Here is a 21,996-nt window from a genome sequence, read left to right on the forward strand (position 1 = left end):
ACAGCAGAAATTCCCCTTGGGGGATTTTTAGCTTCTGGGTATCCTACGAGAATGGGGGTTCCCCAGAGGGAAACCACATTTTACCACCCCGAGACCTCCATTTTTTTCCCTCCCGCGACTTAAACTGTGTTTGTGTTTTCCTAAACTAAGTCTCCCACGATGAGAGCACAGCACTTCTGCTGTGAGATACCGTGAAACTAAATTGATTTGGTGGGAAGAAGGCTATAACCAACTATAATATGCAGAGTACGATTCTAATAACCGTATTGATCCTGGAGGATTGGAGGCGCATTGCATGTAGTGATGCATTTTAAACAAGTAATATATGTAAGTAGATGTTGCAATGTACGTGAGCTCTTATTAGTATAGACATGGGGTTCTTAAACCAGGCATCATTTCACCCCCAGGGGTGATTGAAGGGGGTTCAGGGGGTGATTGAGAAGGTGCTGGGATTGGTTGAAGATTGAATTTTGTTAATATTAAAAATGATCTAAACTTGACACATGCGTACAAAAAGGGACAAGGGGGAAGGAGGCAAAAGAGCTGTTGCTAGTGTAGTAGAAGAGGTGATAGAGGAGCATGATATGCTTGAAGAACAAATACTTGCAGATGCATGAAAAGAACTCTACTTAACAAGCACTACGATCCAGTGTAATGAGGTAAAACGTTCTCGGGGATTAACCTTGTTGAACTGACCCACCCACATTCCCACCTCTCCTATACACCCCAGACATATGCATGGACTGGACAAGGAGGAATTACTCTCTGTGTATGTGTGTGAGGATCTTTTCACTTTTTAGTTTTGGTTTTTATATATGTTGTCTAATTGTCATTGCTTGTCTGCACTTTTCTAATTAAGATATGCTATTAAAAGCTAAGTTGTAATCATACCACTACCTCATTTGACTGGATCCGAGTGCTTGTTAAGAGGAGCTTCATTCTTGCATCTGCAACTATTTGTTCTCTAAACTCGAGACGTCAAACATTAATTTCCATTGTTTATTTGTAACATTTTATTACGTTTATTCTGTTAGAATAACACGTGGCTGATACATTGTGTGAAAGCTTCTTTATCTCCTGCCACATAAACGCGTGGTCTCTAGGGATCCACCCTTTCTTTTCCGTCTTTGTTCGTTACACGTCCTTGTTAAAAAGAGAGGGCCCCTATACTAAACATTTCGGACTACTGGCCTGGTTGAACTCCGTTGTGTGGTACCAGTATGTCCAATATAAAATTATTGGAATGGGGTTATTTTTATGGGGTGATTAGGGACCTTGTTGGATCCTTAGGGGTGATTAAGGTACACAAGGTTAAGAACCCCTGATATAGACATTCAGAGATTCATACAGTTTCAGAACCTTATTTGTAATGCATTTCATTATTAATGCTGAGAAATAAAAATGGCTACAGATGGGCACTCCAGGTGAGCACTTCCATATTGTTTTGGTACAAGCTTATTTTAAGGTACTGCAGCTCTACACTGGGATGTTCTGATATAGAAAAACAAAGATCTCGCTGACCTGTGTTGCCTTGGTAATATGTTCTTTCAGTGTCCTGAAAAGGTCTGTGTGTCATAAGACTTGATATCATGTTCTTTTCCTATTAATTCATGAAATATGTTTTCCACATATTTCTCTCTCCCTGTCTGGAGTTTCAATATACAAATAATTGTGTAATTTAAGTCCCCAGAGAGCAATATTTCAGCTGGTGTATTTCACTTAAGATTGATTGCTCTTCTCCTTCTTTCACCACCAGGGATATCACCCGTTACCTCACGAAGCCGAGATTGCACACACCAAAAAACTATTCCGAAGAAGAAGGAACGACCGGAGGTAGGAGAACAGCTGCCAAAATGACTGTGTCAGAATTCAGGGAGGTTTTCTCTACTAAAGGTGTTTTTACAGTGCTTCTGTAATAAATACATTTTAAAAACCAACATAGAAAAAAGGGCTCCCGCTGAAGATGTTGTGAAACAGTCTTCTCTTTGTCAGGGAATCCCACGTCATTCAAAAAAAATAGGCCTTCAAGCTTACCTCACAAGGAGAAGACCTAATCTCTCTGCATTTTGAATGGGGCACCGTATAATTTGATATGGACCATTTGACACATTTAGTCGGCTCATTATCCTAAAAGCCCATTTCAACCCTGTTTTTTTCCCCCTAACTGTAAGATAACCTTGTTTGTGGGTTGTGCTCATTTATTTACCGTATTGGCTTCCACGTGTCGTAAAGTATTCCATGAACCCATCACCCTTTTCGGGGAGTGTTTCCGTTGGGCCTGCAGCTTCCGAGCCTTGCATCATGTTGTAGAATCCCTCTTTCTCCAAAGTTGATGCTTCCATCCTGTACCTTGTTGATGAATCTTCATGCGTTTGAAAACGTATATCAAATTCTCAGTCCCCCTCCTTTTACTGTTCACATGTATCGGGTACCAGACTGGTGGCGGGAGTCAGATCATACATTACGTGCATCAAATACCCGTCTCTTCATTTGTGCAGCTCAATCACAAGACACTCCCTGAAAATCAACATGCTACAATACAGAGTAGGACTTTGCTTTTTTATTTTTTTATCAATCGGGGTTTCTTTTGGGTTTAAAAGACCCAAAAGGAAACATTGGGTAACCCCAAAACCATTACAGATGCTGACTGTTTCTGGCTTTTCCTAATGATGCTCTATAGCCTGAGGTTAAAGCATTATATGCAAAAACAGCTGTTGTATATCTCGTTGGGATGGGCTTCACGTCCCGTCATTGTAGCACGATTTTGCATTGGCTTCCAATAACGTGACGTTCAGGTAGGAGGGGCCTATGTGAATTATGAGGAACCTATACTAACCGGGGGGGAGGAGCACGTGCTAATGAAGAAGATGAGCCTATGCTAATGATGAGCCTATGCAAAGGGCAGAAGGAGCTTGTGCTAATGAGGAGCAGTACTCATTGATTTGTTTACCTTACCCAAAACATTCCTCTATTCGACACATGGGGACATATCTGTCAACACACCTGAAATACCTGGGGGAAATGCTAATTTGATAATGCAAATGATTATTTCTCAATAATACAGATTTTAAATTTAAATTAGAATATTTCCCAGGAGTGTTCACAGGTAGTCTCCATGTGTTGTATAGAGGAGACTTCTTGGTGGTGTATAAGTCAATGGGTACTCTAAAAATAACTCTTCCACTACCACCACCACTGGTTTTGCTCTTTTTCAGGGCTTTGGATGTGAGTAACGCCAAGTTTAAGTAGGACTTAATTAAAGTAAGTCCCAGCCTTAACCTCAACAGACTTTAGGTGGGGAGGGTCCATTATGGTTAACACAATGCCCTTTTCAGGAGAAAATAGACTTAGTCCCCGCTGGCGCTGAGCGTGTTTGGCGCGCTTACCTCTTTAGATCAGTATTCCGCTTATGAGCGGACACGTACGCTCTTCCAAGCTTGGGGAGACAAGCGAATTTGACTTTGGAGCTTAGTAACATGCTTAGCTTTGGAGGGTAACATGACCCTGCTCTGACGAATGGGGAGAGAGAGGCAGTATAGGCTGAGCGGAGAGAGGTGGAAGGGGGGGGGGGGTGGCTGAGCGGAGAGAGGTGAAGAGGAGGGCTGAGCGGAGAGAGGGAAACTGATGCTTTAAAATACTGTAGTGTGAATTATTTTGCACGTGTGCTTTTTGCATTTGCAAGTGGTTCTATAGGGTTAGGGATGAGTTTCACAACATTTTATGTTGCTATTAAAATACCAACCTAACGTAAACCATCTTTATAAGAATCTCACACAAAACATGGGACATTGTGAAGTGTTTTGGGGATGTATAAGCAGATTAAGTACAAGGGGCAAACAGATTTGCTCATGTTATTTGCTGAGCGGAAAGAGGGAATGGGGGCAGCGAGATGGGGGAAGGTAGGAGGGAGAGAATGGAGGGAGGCACACACACATAAAGACACACAGCCCAGATCCAGCCAATGACACGCCTCCTCCCTTCATAGCCACGCCCCCCGTTCCTGCTCTAAAATTATTGCAGGACAGTCGAACGCTCATGCTTGAAGAGTTGGTGACGTCACCACTCAAGCATGAGCGCAGTCAGCACCAGCGGGGACTCAGCCCAAGTCACGTAATGGAGCTTTGCTGCAGTGAAAGCCCGGTATGCTGTGCGATCATGGATTAAGGCAGATTTGTGGACCTGTTTCAGATGTGAATGTGTGAATGAGTGTTCTTTATCAATGCTGTAGACCAGGGGTGCTCACGACCACCCCAACAGGTCAGGTGGAGCCTCTGATTGAGCCACCTGGGAAGAAGCTGGGACTGATCGAGCCACCTGTGCTGAAGCAGGAATATCAACAAAACCTGACCTGTTGGTGGGGCTTGAGGACTGGAGTTGAGCTCCCCTGCTGTGTAAACCCTGCAAGGGGAAAAAGCAAACAAAACCTTTTCATTAACATTGCTTTGATGGTCAATGTGAAGAAAGTGATTAAGGTGAAAAGAGAACATTGCATTTTTGTTCCAATATTAACCTTTATAAGAGAAAATGTACTTTTGACAAGGGTCTTAATGGGGTCTTTGACAGTCTTAATGGGGCCAGCGACGCAAAAGCTGTGCAATGTTTTGCTTCTTTCTACTGCATTAAAAGGCTTACACATTGTATAGATTCCCATGTCCACACACCTATATTAATGGCTTTACAGGTGTGTAATCACCCTGGATCCATATACAGTATTCTGGCAAAGTTCACTGCATTTTGTTCCTACTGTAGATCTTCATTCTTTATCCCTAGACACAGACACCGTGAGCCTGTAGTGTGAGGACAGTATGCTGGTGTCTCCTGTACCGACCGCATACATGCTCTCTATTATACTAGAGCTCTACTTGTCCCATGAAGACAGGAACTTTCTGTATATGTCAAGCTTGGGCTCATGACTCGCTTTGTTCCTTTTTTTTATGATTAAAGACCGTTCATTTAAAACTATTCTTCTCCACACATGATTTGGACGCAGACCAAAAGCTTCAGACAGATGCACAAGCCTGACATGAAACAGGTTTGGCAAAGGGGGTGGGGGGGTGTCACGTTTTTTAACCCCTTCTGGCCACATTGGTGAACATTTGAAACATTTTCTGGGAGATTTAGAATGATAATAGAACTTCTCTTGATTTGCTTTGGTCGGAGGGAATAATTTTCTGAGAGGGCATGAAAATGCTACATTTGCACCTATTCATCGAGTCTCCCTTAGCATTCCTTTAGCACTTGTTAAGTGCAGTTCTACTAACTAGATATTTGCAAACAATGTTTATATGTACATGTGTATACTGTATATACACACTCACATATACATGTATGTGTATACAGTACATACAAAACAAACATTCACATGTCTCAGACAGGTCCACAACCCTGCCTTTCCCCCATAGTCATCAAGCATACAATGCTTCCGGTGCAGCTGGGGATTCTGGGTAATGGCATGCAAATGCGAAATTGTATGCTGAGTGAGTATAGAAAAAGGGAGGACTGTGGCCCTGTCTGAGATGGGACTGTGTTCATAAGTGTTTCTTTTTTTAATTTGCTGTAGTGTGTGTGTGTGTGTGTGTGTGTGTGTGTGTGTGTGTGTGTGTGTGTGTGTGTGTGTGTGTGTGTGTGTGTGTGTGTGTGTGTGTGTGTGTGTGTGTGTGTGTGTGTGTGTGTGTGTGTGTGTGTGTGTGTGTGTGTGTTATAAAGCAAAAATGAAACTCTGAGCAAGATGGATATGTAGCATGTGTCTCACTGTATCAAATGGAGAAATTACACTCAAGCTGTCAGAAATGGTTATATAAGAAAGAAAGCAAGCAGGGCACGGGGGGATCAGTATGAAATGGATATATTCAAAATACACAATATTAAAACAAATAACATTAATGCAATCATAAATACATCATTATTACATATAACAACTTACAATGATACATTTTAAAGTAGTAAGCAGATTGCGCGGGGAACATGGGGAAGATTGCCAATGGGATGTAATGTTGTTAACCTCCGGAGAACAGTCCCATCAGCTGGGGTGTGGAATTCTCCCCAAATCAACCCGACTTACAACACTGCTGCTGTAGATACATTGCGTAACCTCCCATGACCTTTACGCGTTTCGCACTTGCGTGCTTCATCAGGACTGATTCCCAGTACATGACATGTAAATAATCATTTGAATCAAATAAAACATAATTATAACGTAGTATAAATTCGATAGAGCTCAGTAAGAAATCAGTTTCTAACAGTAGTAGTGTGCCATCTAAACATTAAAAGGATTAATTGTCTGCAGGCTTTCTTCATGGGGGATACTCGTGTACAATGTTTGTACATCAAGTGTTGCCAATGTGTATTTTGTATCCCAGTTGAAGTTATTCAATTGTTGTAATACTGAAGTTCTCTTTTAAATGAGAAGGGAGTTTGGAAACTAAAAGCTGCAAATAAAACTCCAAATATTGAAATAAATTAGTCATTGAATTTATACCAGAAATAATTGGACATCCTGGGGGCTTCAGTAAGTGATTTGTGAATATTGGGTATATAATAAAAAACTAGGTACTGTGGGGGGTAAGTATCAACAGAAAATCATATTCTCATTTGGTCAGAACTCCCATTTTGTGGGCTTCATCTAATAATTCTTCAATTAAAACCTTAACATTCTCTTTTGGGTCTGCTTTGAGTCTGCAATATGTAACGTGCATTCAGCCTCATGGCAATAATCCCCTATAGTTTATAATACCAATCCACCTCCTTTGTCCGCATCTCACATAATTATGTATGTATTTGATCGGAGAGCACTTAAAGGCGGGTTTTTTTCTAGAATTGAAGGCTCATCGATGCCTTACCAATTTTCCAAAAAAGTTCAACATCACTTTAGCATGATGAGGAAAAAACACAGAGCTCGGTTTGAAACCCGTATATACAACCTTTTTGTTTACAATAAAGTCAGGATCACTTTCTTTAAATAGATCCTCAAGGTCTTTAAACACCTTTTGGTCTAAGGAATCTTCAAATGTAGTCATAGTTATATGGAGCCAGTGTTTCTATTTGACTCGCATCCATAGAGGTACCTGCAAAGTGACTTTGTAGTGTCAGCTTTCTGATAATCTTCTGAAGATCAATATACAGATCAAAATTGCTTGGATTCTTGGTGGGAGAAAATGATAGTCCATTTTTAAAGACCTCAAAAAGTCAAAAATGGAAAAGACCATTCGCAATCAATATCTGGGTTTTGATACCCCTTCTGGTTGTAGGTCTTTCACCCTTCTCTCTTACCTCTCCTGAAAATTATAGTTTATTTGTTAGAGTTTTGAGGATATTTACATATGGTGGGTTGTCCAGATCCCAGTTTGATCTCGTATGTCTCCTGTTTGCCATTCTCGGAATAAAATGTGGATCAATTTCAGTATCATCAGGTAGCTTATGAAGATGTTCAAGTCTATTGTATAGTTTGCGGTCCTGATTTTTATATTTCGTATAAGTGTTTTCAAAGTCTCTTGTTGATAAATCAGAGCCTTTTATGGTGTAGGCTCTATTTTTAGAAGTAGTCTTTCTATTAACAATCAAATCATCTTTATTAACACCATTACTTTGTGGATTGGAATATTTATTTTTAGATTTTTTTTATTTTTAGACACTTTTCCACTAGCTTCCCCATTTTGGCAATATTGTCTCTTAGTATTCCTAGTATTGCATTTAACCTAGTATTAGAATCTTTTCTGTAGGGACTTGGTGAATGACACATTTGGTTGTTCTCTGTAGTGTTTTCACCTGTTTATATAATTTTATATCATTTCTAGGCCAAATGTTCTTATTGGGTAAATCAGAGTAATTCCCTTTGGGCCTGTTGTCCCATTCTACTGGATTCCAATTATTCTGTTCATTGTATAATCCAATTTATGCCGTAGGAATTTCTTGTTTTTTCACAGATATAATTATATATTCATTTTTTTTTTCATTTTTACATTGTTTTTGTCTTTATATATATATAAATATATATATATATATATATATATATACATATACACACACACACACACACACACACACACACACACACACACACACACACACACACACACACACACACACACACACACACACACAGTGAAGGATTTGCTTATAAGGGTTCCATGTAAAAATGGATTTCAGGCAAAAGGTGACTCATAGATGAGCACACAAAGTGAAACTTCTTTGTGTTTTGTCAGTGAAATTGTATTTTTATTTTGATGTTTTTGATTGAATGAAAGACTATAGCGTATAATTACGATTTCCGTGACAAAACACAAAGAAGTTTCAATTAAAATGTGCATGCTCTCCACACACACCCTTCCCCCCCCCCTCTGTCAACAATCAAGTGTTTAATTATATAGAACAATACTCAAGAACTCTTTCCCATTCAAGAACAAATTTGGGATTTCTAATACCGTATGTGGAGTTCTTAATCCATTTAAGAACTCTAGGGATTCTTTTATTTTTAAAATATTCCTCCAATGTTGTCATATCCAACCATGCTCTAATTTCTTGCTCTAAACGTTTAAATCTAGAGATAGTTGGACTCCTCCTGAGTCCTGTCCTACCCAGGGGGTGGATAAGACCCCTGGGTGAAGATATTCCAGTCCTTGGTTCCTGCTAAGGCCTAATATCCCCAAGGGAAGGGTGAGGATATTCCAGTTCTGGGTGATCAGTTCCTGCTGAGCCCTAGTCTGCCCAAAAGAAGGGACTTCAGACCCAGGCATTGACCTGTGTGTCACGGGAGACCAGTACTTTTAACACCTTTATACCTTTATGGGATCATTCACTAGGCAAAACATGGTAGTGGAATAAAATGTAGTTTATTTGCGTAAACCCGCGTACATACAATGAAATACCAAATACAGGTAGGATACATACTTACTGAAGTCTGAAGTCCAAAACTAGCCTCAAATAGGTGCAGGGCACCTGGTTCGGAATGCTTATCCTGACCGGGACCTAGTCCTGAGTTTCCTGGTATTCTTATCGGGCAGAATACCCAACCGCGACCGCTATGTTCTTTTCTGAGAACTTGGTCCTCGCGTCTGACTTAGTCTCTGCAGGGCAGGCTGTCCTAGCTCCAAAAATGAAGCCGGTTGCTCTGCTCTTCGCAACAGATCAACTTTGAAAAGCCCACCTTTGCTTCACCGACTCAAGCCACTAGATGGTCTGGTTCTCTGATCGGGCCGTCTCCTTACATACACTCCGCTGAGCTATCTTTAACATGGAAGTCGGATTGGCGACCAATCAGAGCGTGGGAATTTCTCCCGCCAGCAAATCGAAAAGGGGGCTCGTCTGGCTGCTGACATCAGAGGAGGGGGCGTGCCAAGCCGGCTCGAAAAGCCGGGCGAGCGGGAAATATGAATCGGCCCATGGGAAACACACTTACCAGCAGCAATTTCACCCAGCCAACCCATTACCACCTGCACTACCTGCATTACCACGAGCACCGGGGCAGCCAAGACGGGGGCGCAGCAGCAGAAGTTTGCGCTTCCCTGCATTACATTGTCCCTGGCTTATGGTGCTACTTTGCTGCCAGGGATCCACGGTTTTCAGGGGTTACCAGTCGGGCTTCACCTTTATTTGGGAAGACTGGCTACCCCCACCGTCACACTGTGTCCTGGGCAGCAATAGAGTGTCAGTTCTGAGGCAAGCTGCAAGGTTTCATCTCATCACGCTGGGTTATGTAGGGGCCAGTGGAGGTGGGCACCTCTCTTGCATAAGGAAGAACCTGTATTGTCAGTGCTGTATGCGGATAATTGCACCCAATAAATACTACCGTGGAAAAGTTCCTGGCTCCCTGTCCTATTCATTCCACTCCAACAGCCTGAGCCCAGCAGAGGAAGGCCCTTAGATGAGATGTAACCGCTGAGCTACGTACACTATTGGAGCAGGTAAAACCCAGTCTGATGGAATCAGAGACAGAGTGAGAGACTGTTATTCTTTACACCCTATCTCTGTGCAGCCGGGTGGGATAGGGGTGTTACACTTGTAATGTTGAAACCAAATGAACTGCGCAGTGATGATGCACAGTATAGTCTTGGTAGAGCGGCGTAAGAAGATTAAAGCAGCAATTCTCCCTCCCGGGAGTATAACTCATAAGTTAGTGTCTTGTCCCCTAACCTTTGGACTTAAATGGGCTCTGGGGAGAGCTTCATGTTAACCTCCCTGACACGTAACATCGGAATCGCTTATATCTCCTAAACAAAGTATCCAGTTTAAAAAATAAAAAACGGCTTTGCACAGGGTAAGAAGAGCTCTCTTACAGTAAATAAACAATGGTTTTAATATGACAACAATAAGGAAATGAAAGACAGAGTTCCAGTTTCAAAAATGGGTTAGCATGCGAATTATGAGGAACAGAAAGTAGCACATAATGTGAAGTGCACAGTTTTCCAATTTAACTGGCATGAAACTGGCACATATTTTTCCTCAACTGCAGATTCTTGCTGACAATTTGACAACGATCTGTCTCTCTGTCTCCAGAGCAGGGGATACCAACATGTCAGGTTTTCATGATATCCCTGCTCCAGCACAAGGCTGAGCCACCTGTGCTGAAGCAGGAATATCCTTAAACCCTCACCTGTTGGTAGCCCTTGTGGACTGGAGTTAGACACTCCTGCTCTACTACAGACAGCAGGACCCCGCTTCTCGGCGGCACGGAGAAGGGGACCGCCATGTCTGCACATGCGCAGAACGGGGGAAGTCCGAGGTCGCGCATGCGCAGAATGGGGTGTGCCGAGGTTGCGCATGCGCACAACGGAGGTCGCGCATGCGCAGAAGGGGGAATGTCAGGTCTGTGCCTGCGTACACGTCGAAAATCGCCAGTTCCGCTTTGCGGTGATTTTCGCTTTGCGGCAGGCCCTTAGAACGTATCCCGCCGCATGCCTGGGGCCCTCCTGTACTCCCAAAATAGGAAGGGCTACATATTTCTGACACTGGGATTTCAGATAAAGTGTCATAGCAACTGTAATGCACGGAAACCATCTACTCTCGTGCAAGGCCTACAATAAAACGGATGTGCCTATAGAGCTGTCATTTAAAGGAATCGCCACTTAAAGCAGCAAAGCACCATGAACGACATCTTTTTTTGTTTGTTACAGGATTGAAGCAGATGGTCTCCGGCGCTGAAGCCCATTCATTTCAGCTCCGGGACCCCCTGCTTCCAGATATATTTACCACCGTAGGGGATGCCGGTATCTCGGTGGAGTTTAAATGTCCAGGTGACGGCAGGCCAATAAAAAAGCCGCAAGGGATGACGTCACGGCTTCCTTTCGGCCCGCGTGACACAGGACATTTAAACGCCGCCATTTTGTTGGTCACACAAGTTCCCTGGCTGCAGAGATACTGGCAACTCTAATGAATGGAAGTATCTCTGGAAGCAGGGCAGCTCCCTGGAGCGGGAATTAATGGGGTTCAGCTCTGGAGTCGTCCTGCTCCGATCCTAGAACAACAAAAAAGCAAACCAAAAAAAGATGTGGTTCAAGGTGCAATATAGTGCAAGGTGTTTTGCTGCTTTAACAAAGTATCAAGTTTCTCCATAAAATAACTGCAATTAAATGTGCAATCCCACATAGTCGGACAGTTGAATGTCTTAGGGGCCTCTGAATTGGGAAGTGTTTGTCAATCGAGTGTGTTCTTTCCCCTTATCCCCGCCCAGTAAATTTAATAGGAGGTGCGGAGGGGGAGGGGGGGGTCTCTGGCTGTACAAGCACCTGTTAAACACACAGTCACATCAGACAAAAGGCAGCAGCCAGAGGAAATCAAACCCCTCCCAAGTCTTACTTTAGAAAATATGTATAGGTGTCAGGTTTGGGTAAAGAAGGTATCGATGCCCCAGATGTGACCCCTTAAACAGGTCTCTGGAATGAGTTCACTTTGGTCCTGAGAGGGATTTCCCCCTTCAAAGAATAGAGCATGAGAAATTGCTGCACCTCCACCTTCTCCTGCAGGGTTGGTTATCCATACTGGTGATTTTCCAGGTCTCTCTTCATATATCTACGAGGGCTCCCTATCTGCCACATTGTCCCGAGTTTATTGAATGACTTCGAACGTCCTTGTTTTCCCCCCTCACTGTGCCGGTTACATAAAATCCAGGACTTGCATTCCATGCGTATTAAGTCCATAGTGTACAATTTGAGTTGTCATGCACACAGCCATGGAACCCCCTGTGTTCAGCTTCATGGAAAGATTTATAGAAATAATATGCCTAAACCCATGGAAAACTGTCTGTTTTTCATTTCCTTCCCTAAATTATACAGTGCTGTGGAACATGTTAGCACAGTATAAATAAATTGTAATGAGGGACTTGTAGTTGTCTAGCATTCTGCCCCAAACGGTGAGATGAAGGCAATTTAACCAGCAATTAATACATGAATTGTTTTTTTAATCGAAAATAAAAAATGAGACATTTTCCATAATATTACACATTTTCCATAATGTTACGTACCCACTGTTACAAGACGTGACCAAACTGATTGATCAATTTAGGTAAAGCCAACACATTTTTTCAAATGCGGAAAAATGTATATCTCCAGGTAAAGTGTTTAAATATAAAACGATGAAACAAGAAAAATAGCCAATTTAACAAAAACTTTTTTACAGCTAGTATACACAACTCCGTATATAAGAGATGAACCAAGAGCTATTAACTGCCCAAACAATCACATGTTGCATTAGTGTTAGGACCTGCATTTTTGGTTTACCTCGACGTTTGGTATGCAGGCTTACGACGCTTTGGCCAAAGGGTTTAACTAAAAAAAAAACAAGTAATTACTATTATTATTCAAGTATTTAAACATTATACTTATTACCATATATGTTTTGTCAATTTGATGTAGCATTGGGCACCCCTGTCTTTTGTTGTGTACATTTGCCCCGCTCAGTAGCACTCATTTTGGCATAAATATATTCATGATGTGGTGGGTGTGGGAGTTTGAGCTAGCTGGGAATGTGTGTGTGTCAAACAATCACATGTTATAGCACTTGAACGGCAGACATACAGTAGTGAAGGAGACAGGCTTGGCTTGAACGACAGGCATAGGGAAGGTGACTTCATATTCCTAGTGCTTCTCTTTAACAATGGGAAGCCCTTCTTTGTAGACACGTATATTGCACTACACGGCCACTTTTGTTTCCCAGACACTTGATTTTTCACTTGGGCCCCATGTGTCCTGCCACTTCAAATTCAGTTATATCTTGTCAAAAGTACATATACCCAGCTGTTATTTTGTTTGTCTACAAAGGCCCCTCCGCTGTGTCTTTGTTCGTTCTGGAGTGCCTTCCTGGGGCACATGACAACTTGGCAAAAGTGGCATTGTTGATATCTGTCTTTTGCCATCGACCACCTGAGCTGGGTAGCTTTGCCTCTGTGTCATGTTGAGTTTCAATAACCTGAATCCATTGCCTGAACTGAGGTGGCTGCACCACTCGCGGGGTGTTTGCATCTCATCCACATTTCCCCATACCTGCTTTATTAACCCCTTTAGGTTGCAGACACGTGGGTAGTGACATGCAATGGATCACCCAGCAGGCATGTCATTTTTGGTTTTCCGTCCCATTTATTATGAGGATTCCTTAAAGCTGTTGCCTTCTGCATTGCACATCTACCTTGTGAAACCGATTCCATCATCAAAGGGTATTTACTTGCATCCACCCCATAAAGATAATTTCCCTTAAATCTCTACAAAGTTATCAGCACATATATTGCCATATATTTATGGCCACTCATCATCTAGACCAGAGGGGGCCAAAGCCTGTCCTCAAGGGCCGCAACAGGTCAGGTTTTCAGGATATCCTTGCTTCAGAACAGGTGGCTGTCCTAACGACTGAGCACTGATTGAGCCACCAATGCTGAAGCACGGATATCCTTAAAACCTGACCTGTTGGTGGCCCTTGAGGACTAGAGTTGTCTGTACTGTACAAATACAGAATGTATGAAGATAATGTGTAACCAAACCAATTAATGTACGTACTGGACTACATGCAAAAAGGCAGTGAGACCAACAGGGTGATTACATTGCATGTCTAGGAGGAAGTCAGTCAAAGTTACTGGAGAAATATTGACTGGAGTGTTCTCTACTTGAAATAAAAAAAACATAGTTGCTCTTGTGCTTCCTTCTATCTCTTTGGGGGAAAAGGAAAGGCTTTCGGTATGGTGACCGGGACAAAACCGGGACAATTTTCACGCCCACGTCGACTGCGCATGCACGAACAGCCAGAGCCAATTACGCATGCGCCAGATCGGCTGTTACGCCAGCCGTGCATGCACGATCGGCTCTTGCCGGCAGGGCATTCGCGATCGGCGAATTCGGAGAGGTAAATTATCCATGGATCCATATAGTGCTGGGGAAGTCCTTCAGCCTAGTGATCTTGGCTACGTTCCATTTCCACTTTGCAGCTTTATCAATGTGGGTGCTCCGCTCTCCCACAAATGTAGTACTCTCAACCGGAGATATTCAGAGAAGAAACAAACAAGACCGAACACACCAGCAGTAGGTATTCCAAGTAATCTAATACTAAAAAAAAAAATTTACATCCGTACCTTACAAATCGGTAAGTAGCAGCGGACATTAAAATCCAAGCTGGGCCGGATTAATGTCTTTGTAGGGTCTGGGTGCTCCCATAATCGTAGGCCCCCTGAGATAGATCTCTAGATAAATATTTGCATTGCAAACAACTGAGAACCCGATTTGTTGTTTGAAGTTGGCATGGATAATACAGACTCGGGTTTGAATGGCAAAAACAAAATCTGCATACAGTCCTTCTATCCTGAAAATAAAGCACCGGTAGCCTGGAGTAAATAGCCTGCAAGTGTATGTCAAGTGAAGGCACATATATTAGTGAAAATATCTGTAAATCTTTTGAGCGTTTTCAAGAAAATTAAGAAACTAGATACTTGTGGTGCAGTGGTAGAGACAAATATCTCTGTTGCATGCTGTCTTGTGGTACAGACCACTAGTGCTTGCTGCGTCTGAAATTCCCCATTATCCGGTATTTGTATCGCAGAGCGTTTGTCCACGAGCTGCCCCCGAGTAGTTGGGTCGCACTTCGAGAGTAACAGCATGTCAAAATTACCTGACTCCCATTAAATTCGGACAGAGCTTCGGGGGTGGGCGGACTTCGTAGGCTTTCCCCTCAAGAAAGTGTATCATAGAGCAAAGTTAAGCAACCGTCAGCAACAAAAAAAATTCAGGGCCCCATTAATATTAATACTGACTAAAATGTTTTTTTCCCTCCCCCATCCTCTCTCTAATCATCAGCTCCCCCTTACCAGCTCTCCCCCTCATCATCAGCTCCCCCTCACTAGTTCTTCCCCCTCATCGCCATCATCAGCTCTCCCCCTCATCATCATCAGCACCTCTCACTAGCTCTCCCCCCTCATCATAAACTACCCCTCACCATTTCTTCCCCCTCATCATCATCACCATCAGCTTCCCCTCACAGCTCTCCCCCTCATCATCTGCTCCCCCCCTCATCATTAGCTCCCCCTCACCAGCTCTCCCCCTCATTATCAGCTCCCCCTCACCAGCTCTCATCATCACCATCAGCTGCCCCTCCCTAGCTCTTCCCCTCATCATCACCATCATCAGCTCCCCCTCATCATCCACACCCCCTCACCAACTCTCCCCCCCCCCCTCATCATCAGCTCCCCCTCTTTTCTGTCTTCTTCCCTTTCATTTCTGTTTTTACCCCTGTGATTTAACCCTTCCCCTCCCTCTCACCTTTCCCAGCCTGTCTCTCTGGCTGCAGCACCAGCCCCACGCTGCTCTACTTGAGGCCCCGCCCGCCTACGGAGGCTCTGTAGAGGAAGGAATTTGCTGCTGTATCTCAGGTCCCTGCCCACTGACCTGGGCCCCGCCCACCTGCAGAGGAAGGAATTTCCCTCTGTGCTTCCTTCATACTGCTTTCTGGGCCCTGCAATTTGCCACGGGGGGAGGGGGAAAGCGGGCCTCCCAAGAGAGGGCCTCCCAAGAGAGGGCCTCCCAAGAGAGCGGGTGGAGGGGGGGTGAGTGTGAGTGTGACATGGAGAGGAGGGTGAGAGTGAGTGTTACAGTGTGACATGGGGTGGGGGGTAGAGTGTGACAGTGTGACATGGGGAGGGGTGGTGAGAGTGTGACAGTGTGACATGGGAGGGGTTTGAGTGAGAGTGACATGGGGAGAGGGATGAGAGTGTGGGGGGGTGAGAGTGACATGGGGAGGGGGGGTGAGTGTGGAGGTGTGAGTGTGACAGTGTGTCATGGGGAGGGGGGTGAGTGGGGAAGTCAGAGTGTGACATGAGGAGGGGGGTGAGTGTGACATGGGGAGGGGGGTGAGAGTGTGGGGTGTGGGAGTGTGACATGGGGAGTGGGGGTGAGTGTGACAATTTGACATGGGGAAGGGGGGTGAAAGACATGGGGATGAGAGAGACACTGGTGGGAGGGAGAGAGAGAGACTGGCTGGAGGGAGAGAGAGACTGGCGGGTGGGTTGAGAGAGACTGGCGGGAGGGTTGAGAGAGACTGGCGGGAGGGAGATACGCACAATGGCTGGAGGGAGTGTGAGAGAGACACTCGGGGTAGGGAGAGAGTGAGAGACACAGAAGTAGGGCGTGAGAGACACTAGGGGGAGTTAGAAAGAGAGACACACTGGGGGGAGGGAAAGAGAGAGTGGGGGAGAGACACTGTGGGGAGGGATAGAGAGACGCTGGAGGGGAGGGATAAATACTGGGAGAGGGAGAGACTGGGAGAGGAGTGTGACTGTGGAAGAGGAGAGATGGGTCCTGGTGTGGCGGGAAGAGAGAGATTAATAATACAGCATACATTTGGACGCTATTAGACAAATATCATAATATTTATTTTTAAGTGATGTAATTTGTTATAAATACTTTTTTTGTAGACGCGTGGCGGGGCCGTTACAAAGCTGGTTCGCCCTCATTGGCTGAACCAGCTCACGTGCGCTGATGTCATGTGATTTTGATTACATCAGGCAGGGGGGGCCCAAGAAATTTCATGGATGAAAAGTGGGGCTCGGCATAAAAAGTTTGCTCACCCCTGCTCTATAGGATCAGCACATCATCAATATACTGTGTTCACAGCTCTATTTGTTGATTGTAATAGTTAATTTCTCATGTTTTTTACCATCAGGTAGTGGAATTATTTTTCTGATATCACTTTTTTATTTAAACCTGATGTAAGGATATTGTGTAAATTTTGGGGGAGAAAGCAATGGTGGGCTTTTGGTAATATGTTATAACATTGTTTATCTTTTAGGAGTCTTACATTTTCTTGTATGCAATTGTCTTCGTTCATGATCGGTGTTATCATGAAGGAAGGGGTTGATCACAATCCCTCTCATCTCGCTCAACTCCCCCAGTGCTTTTGTTTCATCCAAACTCATGTTTTCTTGTCTACCTTATGCTGAGCGTTCTTCCATGTCGCACTTGACTAGTTTTAAGACAATCTCTATATTTAGGTTGGTGTTTATGGGTGGTGTAAAGCAACTTTTTGGTTTGAGAGAGGTGAGTGGCCCCCTTCCTGGTTTCACTCATTGTCCTCAAAGAGTGATACTAGATTCACAAAATATCTGTAGTCATTGGCATCCAGAGAATCAGAATCTATCTCCGTGTATTTATATTTCTAATTTCTTTAAACAATTTTTGTAAAGTTCCAATTTGCATGTGAATAAATCCATATTCTTGATCCAGTTAAATAGATCAAAGTTTCGTGATGGTCAGAACGACAGTTCTTTTTTTGAAGGACCTCCAATTGTGGCTTACTAAAAGTGACATCTAACAAGTTCATGATCTGTGATATGTCTTCGTTTTTAGCAAGAACATCTCGAAGTTCCTTCTCCCATCGCCCCCTGTATCCACATTGTTCCCGGTTTCCTAATTTTGCTTTTGCTCCATATAGTTTTTCTTCTCTGTCTGGCATGTGGGACCCTGTTCTTTTTATTCCTAAAAAATCCCTTGAATCATTTTGCCTTTCTGGGAAGTTTGCTTTTGTGATAGCTGGTGCTGGGCGATCTCAATGGTCCCATTCAGTTGATGAATCATGGTACCCTACAGTGTCTGATTGTTGGGTATTTCTGTATACTCTTGTCAAATTTGAAATCATTAAAATCTTTAATAAATTTGCTCTAATAAATATTTTTCTTCAGGCGTGTCTATAATCCGTATAACAGGTACCTGACCTGACCAGAGACATAGAGAGGTTGTCTGCATTTTATTTGGATAAATATATGTGGATAAGGCGTGTTATAGTAATAACCCACATTTTGGGAACAGCTATTGACCTATTAAAAAGGAAATGTATTCTATATACTGTAGAGGGAAATGAAGGACGCAGACACATCCCTATTGTAAAAATGGTAAACCAATATAAGCGTGGGAAAATGTGTCCATGCAGACAGAATTTCCCATTACTGGATCCTATTGTTTTACTCAATAATAAACATGATCAAGTCTGGTTTTTTTTTTTTTCCCCTCTAAATTCTTTTGAGACCAATATGCCTGTTTTGTATGTGTGTGTGTGTGTGTGTGTGTATATATACTGTACATATACACAGTGATTGCAGAAGTATTACCCCCCCTATCAATAATATCACATTTTGTTGCATTATAAATATTCTATGCACAGTTTTTCAAACTAACTTTTTTTTGTATTCAAAGATACAAAACAGTAGTGTTGAAACTGAACACTTATGAGGTAAATGTCAGCAAAGGAAATGTACAAATGAAATATACTGCTTGCATAAGTATTCAGCCCCATACTGTAAATCAGTACTATGGTAGAAGCATCTTATGCAGCATTTACCACTATGAGTCTTCTTGGATTGGTATCTACTCGCTTTGCACAATAGGATGGTGACATTTCTGCCGATTCTTCCCAGGAAAATTGATCCAGTTTTGATATGTTTGTTGGGGATCGTCTGTGGCCTTCGGTCTTCAAGTCTCTCCATAAATGTTCGATTGCATTCAAGTTAGGACTTTGACTAGGCCACTGTAACGCTTGCGCTGCCCACGAGCAAGACAGGACCCTGGTACTGAGGAGGGGAAGTATAGAACCACCCACCCACAGCAGCGGAAGCGTGCCTGGCAGGCGGACTGTCAACGTAGCTGGGTCTGGGTTGGAGAGAGTGGGTTAGTCCAGATACTTGCCAAGGTCTTGGGATGGAGAGATCAGAATTGTCAAAGTCCGTTAAGCCGTGGTCTGGGGTTGGAGAGGTCAGAATCGTGGAAGTCCATATAGCCGTGGTCTGGGGTTGGAGAGGTACGCAGAGTCGAGGGTAAGCCGGGGTCAATATCCAGAGAGGTTCAGAAGTCAAGCCGGGTCGGTACACGAATCAAACTGCAGGGATAAACACAAGACAAGGGAGCAAGGCACAACAAACGCAGGAGCTCAAGGCTACAACCAGTTAAGCTCAGCAAAGCAGGAAGGGAAGTGCAGGTTATTTATATCACACAGGAACCAGTAGCAAGAGAGGCGGAGCGGAGGCAAGGATTGGCTGCAGGAGACAAGTGGGCTTGATAACTTGCCACGCAGCTGGGGAGCGGTGCACGCGTGCGCAAGAGAAGCGCGACGTGTCCGAGGGGGCGGAGCTGGGCTCCATGGCACACTAGAAGAGCTACGTGTGCGCACGCGCTCTGTAAGTATAGCGGGGGTGCGCGCACGCGCTGGTGCCAGAGTGGAGGTCTGAGAGATAACAAGTAAGGAGGGAACACGTCACAAAGGTCGTGTTCCCTGATTACTTACAGCCACTCAAGAACATTAATTCTCCTTGTTCAATCACGCCCATGTGGCTTTGGCTTTGTGCTTCGGGTCATTGTCCTGCTGAAATGTGAATCTCCTCCCCAGTTTCAGAGTCTTGGCTGAACTCAAAAAGGCTTTTCTCAAGGATTCGACTGTACTGTACATTGCACCATCCATTCTCCCCTCTATCCTGACAACCTTCCCAGTCCCTGCTACAGAGAAGCATCCCCATAACATGATGTTTCCACCACCATGCTTGACGGTTGGGATGGTGTTGACTGCGTGATTAGCCCGTGTTCACACATCAACAATAAGACGGTCCCTACACAAAGCTGGGCTATAATAACAGAAGGAAAAAAGGGCGCAAGACCCATAGTGCAAAATGTAAAATTTTAATGCTAAAAGAACACAGTTAAAAACACTTACAAGATGTAAGTTGGTAATAGGCACATCTAGAAAGGTAACTCCGAAGTTTCAGCAAGCTGGAAGAGCCTCTGTGTCCATCTTCTTGTGTGGAGAGAGCCTCAGTTCCAGACACCCTCCTCCCAGGTTTGGCGCTGCTCCACTCCTGCTTCCGCGTCACGTGCACTCGTGACGTCACCGCACTCGAGTTCTCGCGTCGTTACACCAGGGGGCTGGGCTTGGGGCCGATGCGCTGTCTCCAGCAGTCTGACTTATCCTGAGTCTGATAAGGTGATACCTTTTTTTATTTGGACTAACAATATGGAAGAGGATGTGATATTAAGAGAAATCTTTCCCAAACCTCCCATTCTTGCGTTCCGGCAACCACCAAACCTCAAACAGAAATTAGTCAACAGAAAACTTCACAACGAACTTAAAGACACTGATGATGGCACAAAACCGTGCAACAACACACGTTGCAAACTCTGCAAACATATATGCCAAGATCCCACAGCCAGTCACAACAATGGAACACTCAATGTTAAAGGATCATATAGCTGCACATCCAGGAATGTGGTGTATATGATTCAATGCAACAAATGTGACCAAGGATGCTACATTGGGGAAACGAGCCAAAAACTTCAAGGCAGAATGAATATGCACAGACACTCTATACTTCCACGAAGAAGGAAGATACTGCTCACCTGTGGGACATCACTTCTCACAACCAGATCATTCCATAAATGATTTAAAATCAAAATCCTCAATGGAATGTTCAAACTCACCCAAGAACGGAAAACATTTGGGCTCAGAATGATAAGACTCTTTGACACCAAAACAAGTGGATTTAATACAGACATGGGTTTTCTCAAACACTATCATTTGTTGTAATGGTCCTCACTGCCATTGTGTCATCCCATAACTTCCCCACCACCCCCTCACCCAGCTCTTCCCCCTCTGTGCTGCTGTGGATGTACACCCTCTACCCCCCATCCCTAATTCTTACTTTCCCTATCTCAATTTTAACACCCTTCCAGTGCCTCTCTGTTCTTTATTCTTCCTTTTTTTTTTCTTTTCTAATCCCTGTCCAAGTCGTAGAAACCTCTGTATATTAGTATTGCTGACCTGAAGAAGAGAGGAAAACTTTCGAAAGCTTGTCCTATGACATAAGTTGTTAGTCGAAATAAAAAAAGGTATCACCTAATACTGAAGAACTAATTAATAATCTAACACAGATACTACTATTTATAGCCTAGCCTGAAGCCACTCCCCTTACATAAGATTGGCCGTATGCTACTGTGGAGACATCCCATATACCGAGGAATAAACCCTTTAGAGCCCTAAGGCTCACCACACACCTACAGATGTTGCTAGCCTTACTCTGCTCGGCACCATTACCAAAACTTATGAAAACGTGGCGCTGGGTGAGGCGACTGCCACGACTGCAGTCTTTACTTCCAAATCGGATCCCGCCGGTCATTAATCCTCCCCGGCTGCAATCTGTGCGGTCACGGGACCGTGCGCGATTGCAGCACCAAAAGGGTAAGGACTATTACATCTGTATCATTTACCTGTAACCATGTTATGGGGTAAAGCCAACTGAAGTGACATACAGATTGTGCCCTTCTCTTTTAGAAGTGTAGTCCCACTTTGCGACATTGTAATGAAGTACATGCATTCTGGGCCATATTTCCGAAGACCATACAATACATATTTCTTACTTTCATTAAAGCGTAATTAGTCGTTTAGGGACCCAGGCCCGTCGGCCAGAATTCCAGAGCTCTAGACTCCAGCCATGACCTGCGTCCGGGTGTTTTGTTGAGAAGCCGGAGGGGTGAGGCAAGCTTGGTTCCTTCCTCC

At 43.8% G+C, this 21,996-nt stretch overlaps 1 protein-coding gene across 4 annotated transcripts in view; it reads left to right on the forward strand.

Moving 5' to 3' along the window:
- CTIF (cap binding complex dependent translation initiation factor) overlaps positions 1-21,996 on the forward strand; it is a 419,064-nt gene that overhangs the window by 209,423 nt on the left and 187,645 nt on the right. For all 4 annotated transcript variants that reach the window (XM_075586030.1, XM_075586013.1, XM_075586021.1 and 1 more), the window contains one exon: positions 1,757-1,833. In XM_075586030.1, the coding sequence (XP_075442145.1) occupies positions 1,757-1,833 (77 nt within the window). The remainder of the gene's footprint in view (positions 1-1,756; positions 1,834-21,996) is intronic.

Source organism: Ascaphus truei, chromosome 1 (genome assembly GCF_040206685.1).
Source record: "Ascaphus truei isolate aAscTru1 chromosome 1, aAscTru1.hap1, whole genome shotgun sequence".
NCBI lineage: Eukaryota > Metazoa > Chordata > Amphibia > Anura > Ascaphidae > Ascaphus > Ascaphus truei.